At 32.2% G+C, this 11,733-nt stretch overlaps 2 protein-coding genes across 5 annotated transcripts; one reads left to right on the forward strand and one right to left on the reverse strand.

Moving 5' to 3' along the window:
• The first annotated feature begins 1,473 nt into the window (after positions 1–1,473).
• On the forward strand, positions 1,474–8,921 carry LOC123718505 (nuclear pore complex protein Nup153). 4 transcript variants are annotated; one of them, XM_045675082.1, is made up of 8 exons: positions 1,474–1,654; positions 3,305–3,460; positions 4,888–5,086; positions 5,175–5,249; positions 5,452–5,736; positions 5,809–5,959; positions 6,045–8,295; positions 8,630–8,921. In XM_045675082.1, exons 1-8 carry the CDS (start codon positions 1,544–1,546, stop codon positions 8,747–8,749), a joined length of 3,348 nt encoding a protein of 1,115 aa, XP_045531038.1. In that variant the 5' UTR covers positions 1,474–1,543; the 3' UTR covers positions 8,750–8,921. The 4 variants fall into 4 exon arrangements, with proteins under 4 accessions (XP_045531038.1, XP_045531039.1, XP_045531040.1 ...); XM_045675083.1 differs by having other exon boundaries at positions 8,633–8,921; XM_045675084.1 differs by having other exon boundaries at positions 5,470–5,736.
• Positions 8,922–10,077: 1,156 nt separating this feature from the next.
• Positions 10,078–11,325, reverse strand: LOC123718620. Its single transcript, XM_045675282.1, has one exon. It carries the CDS (start codon positions 11,181–11,183, stop codon positions 10,125–10,127), a length of 1,059 nt encoding a protein of 352 aa, XP_045531238.1. The 5' UTR covers positions 11,184–11,325; the 3' UTR covers positions 10,078–10,124.
• Between the last annotated feature and the right edge of the window lie 408 nt (positions 11,326–11,733).

Here is an 11,733-nt window from a genome sequence, read left to right on the forward strand (position 1 = left end):
CAGTTTTTGATGAAATAAAAATAGTGTTGTGACAAAGTGAATGATTGAAAAAACATTACTGCATTAATGAAATTGCCTCGATTATCTAGTGAAAAGTTACTGTGCGAAATTGCCGATATCGGGTACGAGGTTCGAGTTTTAGTCGTGCTTTGTACATACCAAAAAAAAATCGACGACTATCTTCCTATAGTAACTACCTATATTGAATACCGAGTGTTTTAAACATTAAAGAAACCATTGCGAGGAAACTTGTAAGGCTGTCCTATTTTCAAGACATCATGCAATTGAAACTGTAGATGTATAATTTAATTATAGATCTGTCCGTACCATTGTCGATCATGTGGTCGAGACCATAAATTTTGTCTTCTTTAATTATATGAGACACGCAGCTACTCCATTTTTTTTACTGTGATGTGAAGTCCTTCTTTAAAAAGTTTTTTTACTTCTGTTATTTTGAAGGTTTTGTTATTTTTAGCAACACATCCTTTAGCTTGCACCCATACCAACTCAATAGGATTGAGCTCACACTGGTATGAGGGCAGACGTAAAACAATTATCCATGCTGCGCTGCCTTCTCGTCCACAACATACTTATCGCAATGTTCTTGTTGGTGCTGCCGTACAATGGCTAACCTTTAACCATTTTTGCGAAATATTTTTTCTCGTTAGCCACTATTCTTATTATAGTTGTGTTCTAAGTTTAGTCCAATATATTTAAGCAGCGATTCTAGTTTCCTGGGAAGTAGTGAGTAGGTGGCATTATCTATCACTACTACGGAATTTGCTTTTATTTGGGTTTGGCAAGACCCCCTAAACCACTTCTCAAAGGAATCAGCATTCATCTGTTGATGATAATCTTTTTTGGGTTCAAATATTAATAAGCTGTCTTCTACGAATCCATCTTCCCCGCCTATATAGCCGATACTTAATCATTTGCCTTTTTCTGCAGGCTGTTTAAAGCCAGTGGAAAACAGAAAATTGTAATTACCTTTGTTCATCCAGGTACCTTGGTATCTTGGTAATAAATATACCTTCCTTCCCTTCGATACTTTTTAATTTTCGAAGTTATCGCTGGCACCATAACATAATGTCCTGTCTTTCAATTAAAATGCTTTCTCTTGATTTCGTGATATTGTTTTGAAATTTAAATGTACTCCAAAAAAAAAATGGGTAAGTCTGGGTCTTATTGACAACCTTATGAATCTGTAAGTAATAAAAAAAAAAATAACAAATTTTAATTATATATTATTAACATTTGTAAAGATTTGAAAAAATGGGCTTTATTATTATTATTATTTCAAAATTAGTTTTTTGTTTAATTTTATGGCCTGGGTAACGAGACTTTTAGCCATTTCATTATAAATACTTATTAAAATTACTTTCTGTAAGACATTAGAATTTGTAGTCTGTGGATTAATGGACGAGTGCATTCTGCTTAAGCTGTGCGTTTCTCTAGTCTGTGACCTATGTTGAACTTACCGTTTGCAGAGGCCATGATGTATCACGTTTTTCCTTGTACCTAGTTCATCGTGACCGTTGGGCTTATGGAATATATTGAAAATTTAGGTGTTAATGTGGCAAAAACTGATCAACCTGACAAGATGAATTCGAGAGAGATACGAGAAGCAGAGGATAAATCGATGGTCCCTAATAAAGTAAGTTGACGGCATATTCCCGCTCAGTGCGTTTTTTTTCAGATATCAGATTCACGCGTAGTATCACAATTTTACATAATTATTTCAGAATTATTTTGATAGTTATGCGTAGCGAATGTATTCCAATGATATATATCTGATGCACCTTTTGAACAATTTGTATATACTTTTCTAACATGTAACATTGTAACGAAATCTGTATATCATATATCACTCCTTACGGAAAATTGTTGCAAGATCACATTGTGACAGTCTACATGTTTTTATTAGTGAAAGTATAATATAGAAACTATATACTATATACCCACATATATCATAAATGAAAAACAGGTACAAGTTATAGGAGGTAATTAGTTTTAAAATAGCGTAATTGAACTAGAATGACGGGTATATCTGTAAATCTACTTCAACTGGGGGTCTTATTATGACATTTCCAAAAAAAATCAAATTTAGGGTATTTGAAAATACTTTATGTTTAATATTAACATGCAGTGACTTTACAATAAAATTGTGTTACAATTATAAAATTATTAATTACTTTTCTTTTATTCATATTATAGATGAATATTTTATTTAAAAATGCACTGGTTATTAAATTATTTTTAATAGAAAAAAAAATCACTTTTAACCGGATTGAAGCTATGTATTATCATAAATTTATAATAATTTCACATAATATTTTTAAATTTCCGTCTTCTGTATGACATCATGTTATTACTGTTATACAACTAGTAAATATAGAGGCCTTGGTACTTTAGGCATTGTCTTTTTGTACTGCACATGTAGATTAGTTTTATTAGTACCTGGATGTAGCAATGACCTAGATTTGTTTTTATAACTACACTGATTCTTTGGCTACCAACATTAGCAGAAAGATGTTTAGAGGAAGGAATGACTCAGGCGTTTCTTGTAATTTGAGCAAGCAAGCTTCTTGATTGATATTTATGCATTTTTATATAGGATGAATTATGGATTTTTAATAATAATTGCTGTATCCCCAGTATTTGAATAAAAATAATGTCATTAGTATGTCATCATTCTCTATCAGGCGGCATACTAATGCCATTATTTTTATTGAAATACTGGGAATACAAATAACTATATTATAATATATACTACTACTAATTACTATATTTTCTTTTACAAAAGAAAACATTTTATGTTAAAGAAAATATAGTAAGAATACAGAGGTTAAAATTATCTTGTCTTTTAGAGCTTTATTTCACAATGTGACTCATTCTTAACTTGATTTTCGAACAAGACTAACATCTAAGTGTAATCAATATTCTTTAGATTTTAGTAAATTATAAAACTTTCAAGCAGAAATATATAACTATTATTTACAGGTTATGTTTATACAAAAATAGTTATATATTATATAGATTGTAAATATTTCCAAGTATCAAAATACAATAATTTCAGCGATTTAATACATAATTTAGTTGAGTCGGACTCTAAACTAATAATCTATTCAACAAGTTCATGCTTTTGTATTATAAGCAAGACTTTTTATTTCGATACTGTATGTGTTATAGCTTTCTTCCAAATTCTATTTGATTGACCTTTGAAAACATTCATTCTAATTCAGAAGCTAGGGATGGTAATGAAGCATTGTTGTAAACATACTAATTTTAAAATACATTTTTACAGACATTGGCTGAATGTTTTTCTGCAATAATACCGTCATCTATAACTAAATGGTTCTGTCGCCCACAATCATCTTCCCTTTCTGATTCTGCTAATATATCACATGAACCTAAACGTAGGCGACTTAGCGAAGATCCAAATCACTATAAAACAACACCAGTAAGTATATGTGTACTTAGAAATTCAGTTCATAACGCCATATATAAGATTGCTTCTTTTACCATTTTGATGTTATACTTTTGGCTCATTAGGGAAAAATTATGAGAGTAAATTTCTACGATGCGCGCGCACACCTTTCCAAAAAAACAAACCGTGAAGCTAGCATAGGCAACTATTTAAAATAAAAACTGTCCATTTCTTTAATTATGAGGAAATATTTTTTGTGATATTTGAATAAACTTTATTTAACATGATAATGCGTTTATTATATAAAACTTTCAATGTATTAAATAAAATTATTAAATACCTTTTATGTGCCTTCTTTCCTACAAACGTAGAATAAGGCGAAAGATAAAAAATTTAAGAAGATTTTTTTCTCTTGTTACGTGAATAATGTATAACTTCTAATGCGTGTACATAAATAGAAATACACGTTTTTTTTAATATGTCGGGTTATACACAATAATTTCACTTTAGTATGAATAAGTATTAAACATAACATAAACATAATGTGTAAGTTTATTTATTTATAGTCTGTGTAGCTTTAAGTTGGTTAGAGTAATACTTAATTATATTTTTTTATATAATATTATTAGAGCTCATTTTCGTTGTAGGGATTATAAGCAAAATGCAAACCAATAACTTCGGTAAACTAAAATTATTATTAATTGTATAAATAATTGACTAAGTTTGATAAGGTATAAATATATATAGACATAACGTCTGATAAGATACTTTGTGCTAATACGATAAAATCGTATTAATATTTAAAGTTATACCCATACAACATACGTTTTTAGCAAGCAACGTGGTTTCTAACCGTTCAGGAGAGGGTCAATCACATATTAGAAAATTGTAATTTGCTTAATTTTGTAGTTGCCCTCGTTTTCAGGAGGATAAAATATTTTTTAATATACAACGAGGCACAGGCTATCTATGCCCAAGGAATACCCACTTTTTATTCAGTTTGTTGTCTCTCTCATCCGCTTTATCCCCGCGTATTCCATTTCACTATTAACTATAGTTGGCTTTTAACTGCTATCGGGCGTAGTATTTTTTCAATACCAAATTAAATAAAATACAGAATTACCAAAATCTTATCAACCTTAATTTTAATTTTTAACAGTTATTTATTTTAATTATTACTCTTAGTATAAATGACTAATAATCTTATTCAAAGGTTTTGACTATTTATATTTTTAATAAAAATTAAAAACTTAACAACTTAACATATTTTACCTTAATTTAATGTGACTTAAATTAAGGTAGGTAAGTTTTGACTTAATATAAGCGTTGGTATCGGTATCGTATCGGCAGAAAGGCATATCGATGCATGCCTAATATAACCAATATGTTAACAGCATAGTGTATTTTACGTTTCTGGTCCATTGGTATTCTACCTAAACATATTTTTTTCTTTGTTACAGTCTTGTGCTAGTACAAGCACAGATTCTTTATATTCTCCAAAGTTAACACTAAAACGTAAACACGAAGATTTATTGAATGCAAATGGAATTACACCAGAGGACGCAGTAAATCGGGTGTCATTTATCTTGAAAAGCTCATTGCTTTCAGAGGATAATGTCAAACCAAAAGAAACTTTCGTGGATCGCAATAGGTCGTCAGGTAGTGTAGTGTATTTGTATTGTATGTTTTCTAGTTCCCACAATATTATACAATATTTTTCATAATGGATTTTTGTTTCTACATATAGCTTCTATCCCCTCGCCCGCGAAAAATAGGATGATTCAGTATGGCAAACCTTCCTTTGATATCAATGGAGCTTCAGGTAACCGGCGACAATTTAAATATATTACTATATACACAAAGAATATTTATTTTTCCTTAACAGCTAAAGCTTAAATCACAATCCAATACTCCCAAAACACGTAAATACAGACAAGTATTACTTTTCAGTGTACCTCTTTAATATGAAAGAACCTTCAAAAGTTATAGTAATAGGTAATAAGAAATAATTTTACTATTCCCAGGATCGTCTTTCTATCCAGGTAAAACAACATACGGCGGAGCATCCAACCATTTGTCTGTGATATCACAAAATTCAATTGTAAGAAGAAGTACGCCAGGAAATAGACTTCATAAAAGTGTAGACAATATTGATTGCAAAATGAGTGGTCCATCGGAACGAATCATGCAGCTACTTGAGAACTATTCATCTCCATTAGAAGAAGTTAGAAGGATATCATATTTTGTCAGAAACGAAAATAATAACAATTTATCTATCTCCATGTCTAACAACTCTTCCAAACAAATATGTGAGTTTTTATTTCAATTATCTTACTTATTTAAGTTAATACATTTTTAATATTATATTTCTTCATTTATAGCAAATAAAACTCAAGAACTTCATGTGCCAAGCATTGCTACAATATTAAGTATTAAAAAGAAATCTGGTCTGATGGCTAGCACAAGTACTGCTAGACAATTACTGGCATCCCAGAGTAGTGCCACTAAGTATTCGGCACATACACATAATCGGTCAGTAAATAAGACTTGTCTACATCCAAACGTTCACGTTATACCTAGAGTGCAAGTTATTATTAAACATATTTGTTTTTTTCAGTTCGGATTCAGGCAGAAAAAGTTATGATAATCAGACTTTTAAATCAAAGAAAAGGCGCGCTTCTACGTCGTCGTTGCCAAGTGACTGTTCATCAAATGCTTTGAAAATCAATAAAGATTATTTACCTAACTTTACATTCACCATATCAAAACAATTTAGTACTGCGTCAACATCTGAAAATAATACAGCAGCATTGCAGAATGAAAACACCCTATTTCAATTTAATAAACCTGCTGAAGCTCCTGATGCACAAAGTGATAATACTGAAAGTGATTGTTTAGTTATTCTTGATAGCACTGACAAAGATATAGACACAAGCATGGCAGACGATGATGTTGTATCTAAAAATGCACCATCCACCCAAATATCAATCGAATGCAGTAGTTGTGAAAACGAAAACATTACTGAAGTCCTTGTAAACACTCGTTGTGTACAAAAAACTACAAATTTATTACAATGGACATGTGAAGATTGCTGGGTTAAAAATGATATGAGTATTAGTAAATGTGTATGTTGTGGTGGAAAAAAACCTCTAAACAAAATTGATAATAATAAAACTTCTACACCAGTTGAGACAAACAACAACCCTGTTAGCTTACCTATTAATCATGGTTCTTCATTAACTAATAAAATTACAAATGATAAAAGTCAAGAAGAAACGTGGGAGTGTCATGTTTGCCTTTTAAAAAACGCGAAGCAGAACACCAAATGTATTTGCTGTGATGCTACAAAACCAGGTGCTGAACAATCAGCAACATTAAATAGTAAACAAGCAGAAGTCACAAAAGGTCAAGATGATAAATGGGAATGCAATGTTTGCCTAGTAAGAAATGATAAACATAACAGCAAATGTGTGTGCTGTGAAGTTGAGAAACCAGGGACTAAGAAATCGGAAATAAAGTTTAATTTTAGTGTGCCTGTAAATACAAAATTTAAGTTTGGAATTGATTTGAATAACACAAACCAAGCATCTAATAAAGAAATTGTAAAAGAAGTAGAAACAAATAATAATGTGCCCCCTACACAATTTTCATTTGGGCTAACTCCCATAAATTCAGTTGGTGAAAGTTTAGGCAACAATTTAAAAGGATCTAAAGAAAGCGCTTCCAATAAATCTCCTCAGATTGAACATATGACTGTGATTTTGGAAGAGGAAAGCGTTGAAAATCGTCAAGTGTCGTTAGTAACGGAATCAACACAGTCATTGGTACCCCTGAACACAATAGGACAAACAGTAACAAAACCAAGTCAAGAAGAACCACAACCGGCACCAACAGCTTTGCCCAATGATGGACAGCAGCAAAACTCTGCTACTTTTACCACACAATTGCAGACAATTGAAATTATGAATGAATGTTCCAACCCAAATCCTCATCCGAATAATTTACAGCAGAAAGAATCAAGTAAAGTTGAAACATCAAGCCGTCCTTCTTTACCAGAGAATAATTTGTTTGAAAGAAGTTTGAATTCATTTTCACCCGCCCAAGCCCCTTCCACTTCAATGTTTAACTTTGGTTCAACTGCTAATCAGAATACAATTAATATTGGTTCCACAAATACGATGACTTTTAAATTCGGAAATTATAAAATTAATTCATCAAAAGTTAAAGATTTCGGAATTCTTCCAGGCAAATTTGAAACGCCGGCTTCGCAGGATAACAATAATTCTGCAGTGGACACAGGTAATGGGGGCGGTGTAATTATTGGCAATGGTACTAACGCATTTCAACACGGCGATGAAGTACCTAACGTATTAAACTCAGATAATCGTCTGTTTGCTAGCGACCAAAGCCAGCCTAGACCTGCATTGCCAACAGGAGGACTATTCGGAGCTCAAAAACAAAATGAAAACAGCGGTTGGCCTCCTACAAATTTATTTTCACCACCGCTAACACTCTCTACAAATCAACGAAATCTGGCATTGCCTTCGTGTGCCTTTAATAGCATGCCATTTAATGCTAGTCCTGCATGTAGCAACGTAACCGCATTTCAACGTAACAACGCTCAGATACAGTCGCCGTCTCAAGGGTTCGGCGTGCTTCCTGCTAATCCATTCGCGGTTCCTACGCCTACTTATGAAAATCAAGCACAAAGCACAAACACTAGTGGGACCGCAGTAGGGATTTTCGGACAATCACTTGGGGCTTCTGCAGAAAACAACATCTTATTTGGCGACACGTCACAGCAGATGCCGAGCTTCAATTTTTCTGCTGGTCAGACTTCTACTCCTGCCGTATTCAACTTCTCTCAGGTACGATATTACGATTAATATTATTGTTAATAAAATTGTGTACATAGTCATTTTAAGTTAGTGTAATTATGGAGTCGTACTCAACATTGAAACAAATAACAATTATTGATATTATCCATCTTCATGGAAAACATAACCGATGGAGAATTAAAAAAATAGCTATGTAACAAAATTACAAATTCAAAAATGATTAGATTCGATATGAAAACTGAGAACACATCTTAAATTTTTAAAAGTATAAACATAATAATACTCTCTTTTCTTTAACTACTAAGTCACTAGTATATTCTTGTAGTTTTACAGTTTTATTAGTGTTAATTTTAATTGATTACAGCAGTCGGGGATTCGCGGTCTGACTGGGGCGTCGTCACCGCAATTCCAAGTAGGCAGTTCTTCCGCCCCAGGACAAACTCGACGTATAAGGAAAGCAGTCCGAAGAACAACACCACGATGAATGCTTTATAATCAATATTAGCCAAGATATTAATTAAAAATTACACCCGTGTCATGCATGTCAAGTTTGTTTCGTTCTCGCTGAACGATATTTATATATTTTTTTTAATTATAAATTTAAATATATTATTTAGCGGACTTCACACTTCCCTTCGCTTTGAAGTCAGTCCTTACATAGTGTATTTTAATAATGCAATTTATTCAAATGATGTAACAATGAAAGTTACTTCGTTCAATTCACCCTTACTTCTTTTTAGGAAGCTAGGATAATCCTTATTGAAAATACCAAGTTTATGCTATTTTGCCAGTTGATTTTTCATATTATAACACTACTATTTAAGTTCTAATAAATATTTCTCCAATAATTGATAAATGATTCAAAAACAAATTTGCATATTAACTTTACTTTGTTTGGAGATAAATTTATAAATTGAATGATACATTAATTGTAAGTGAGAATGTCTATACTAAGTCCTAGTAGGCTGTATGCATGTTAACATCGTTGTTTGATATTAAATGCTCATGTTTCAAATGCATTCAAAATTTTTGAAAGAATGCTAGTTTATAATTTTGTTTATAATAAAGATCAAGATAAACAAATTGGGGAGCAAAACTAAATTAATTGTGATTGTTTCCTTTGAGGTAAAGTATTATAAATTGTTCATAAAGTAAAAAAAATAATGTTGTTTAGTAAACATATATTTTTAGATTTGTTCCTCAATGTTAATAATTGATAACCAGTATTTTTATTTTCTTCCTCTAACATCTTACATTGAAGTGTTAAGAATATTGTACCATTATGAATCAGCAAGTTCTACTGTTCTTACAAATAAACTGTTTGATTTATTGGAATACAGTACAGAATAAGTATATGCAGGTGCAATAGGATAAAGTCTGCTTTGGAATCATCGTTATGGACGATGCTTATGGGGTCCCTCGTTATAGGGCCACAGGAACACCATTGGATATCGGGAAAAAACCCAACATACCTTTTAGTTATAACCCACACAGAGCTACAGTCAAAGGAGGCTATACCAATTTCTTCACGAAAACTAATCTAAATTGCCTCAAATAATACGGTCAAAAAATTGTTGGCATTTTTTGAACTCTACAAGAGATGCTAGCGCAACAAATGGTCTCCAGCAATACCTAGAAATTCAGTACAAAATTGTATTGCTTTGTATTCTATCATAAAAATATATCGACAATAAATTATTAGAAATTTTAAAATTAAATATTTGTGTCTTGAGATTATAGGTACTCAAGAGTACATCTTGGTATGATGTTACTCAACTTGGGATGTAATTAAAATGCGAGTTTTATATTTCTACACCGCTATTTTAATAAGAATATTATGAAATTTTATGTGTAAAAATTTAAAATGAATTCATAGGTTGGGGTAAAATAGCTCCAATAGTCCTTTCTTGGCGACTTAGGAATACATGTTTATGCCCCTGTCCAAATATTCCACAACTATCGTCTTTAATAGTATATCTACCAACGCCAGGCCAAACGACGACTCTTTTGTACCCAGGTGGTTTATCGTAGCTACTATTAAAGGCATATTTGTTTTTGTTGTAAACCTTAGTTTTATCTATGTTTAAATGAGCTGGTCCTGGCTCTTCCGGTCTTTTCACACACATCGATATATCAACAAGTGCATTCCGTCCTCTATAAGGAAGACTTCGATTAGTTTTGTTCATAGTACCAAAGTGTGATTTTTTGTATGTTTCCAAGCAACCTTTTAAGGCTAGGGGCCATGTCGCCGCTCCGCACCTTAGTGATGTATTAAAATGATTTTTTATAGTAGTACCATCTCGTTTACCGGTAAATAGGTCATAAGGTCCACGAAGGGAAACAATTTTCTTTGACTTCTGCTCAATACTTTCTTTGTCAACGATGGTATAGCGATTTGGCGCCAAAGACCATTTTGGCAATGTATCCTTAAAACGGCAAGGTTCTTCCCTCTCGAAGGACGGTTTATCAGAATGTGGGCCATACGGTGCTTTGAACGGTGTGGCAGTGTAATAAGTACCCGGAGGTGGTGTAAAAGTTTTACGGGATTTAAATCTAGAAGTTCTTCCGAAGCCTACATTTTTGCAAGCTGGTTCGTACTTAGGATGTTCTTTTATTTCAGTCCAAGCGGGGCCTAATACACAATTCTGCCACTTTCTCTGATTTAAAATTTTTTGATTCCTATATCCTAAATTACGTGCCCAATCTTCGAGTTCAGTTTTATATCGCCACGGGTCCTTGTCTACTGTTCTGTAACGATTGACTCGAAATATTTCACTAATGAATTGAGGATGGTATAGGCATGGATCGCAGCCGATTGATCTTTCCGTATATAGTCCACTTCGATCTAGACTAGGATGGACAGTAATTTTTCCAAACCTTTTTGAACTTGAGCCAAAAGCTACTTTTTGGGTACTCATGCTTAGTTTTAGTTACGATAGTTATAACTATCGTAAAATTATACGTTATAATTTTGTTGGTACATTATAAGTGAGAATATTAACATTTCTGTTGGCTGCGCTGTAGGTACAACAATTATTGTATATGACAAAAGATGACATATTATCAACTATTTGACGAATGTATTTTTTATGTATTGACGTAGTACGGATTACATAAACATCATGATATACTAACGCCTTGGATGTTCGAATACAACCGTTCTTATTTTATAACAATACCACTAAATACACGTTGGATTCATTTATAGTGTGGGATAAAGAAAGAACAATAAAAAAATCTTATTTAAAAAGCTTATAAAGGAACAAAAGCAAAGGTCGATGTAAATTTTCATACCTAATCGTCTTAACATCATGGCACAATGAAAATAATTGTTTCAAATATAGTAACAACATTTTTGTTTCTTTTATAGCTTACCATATTCTCCTTATATCAAAGATTAAAAAATATTAAAGCAGGCTTTCCCTAAACCCAATTTCTAATATTTAAATCGTGCCCGGCCCCGTAACT

The sequence above is a fragment of the Pieris brassicae genome, chromosome Z (genome assembly GCF_905147105.1).
Source record: "Pieris brassicae chromosome Z, ilPieBrab1.1, whole genome shotgun sequence".
NCBI classification, from domain to species: domain Eukaryota; kingdom Metazoa; phylum Arthropoda; class Insecta; order Lepidoptera; family Pieridae; genus Pieris; species Pieris brassicae.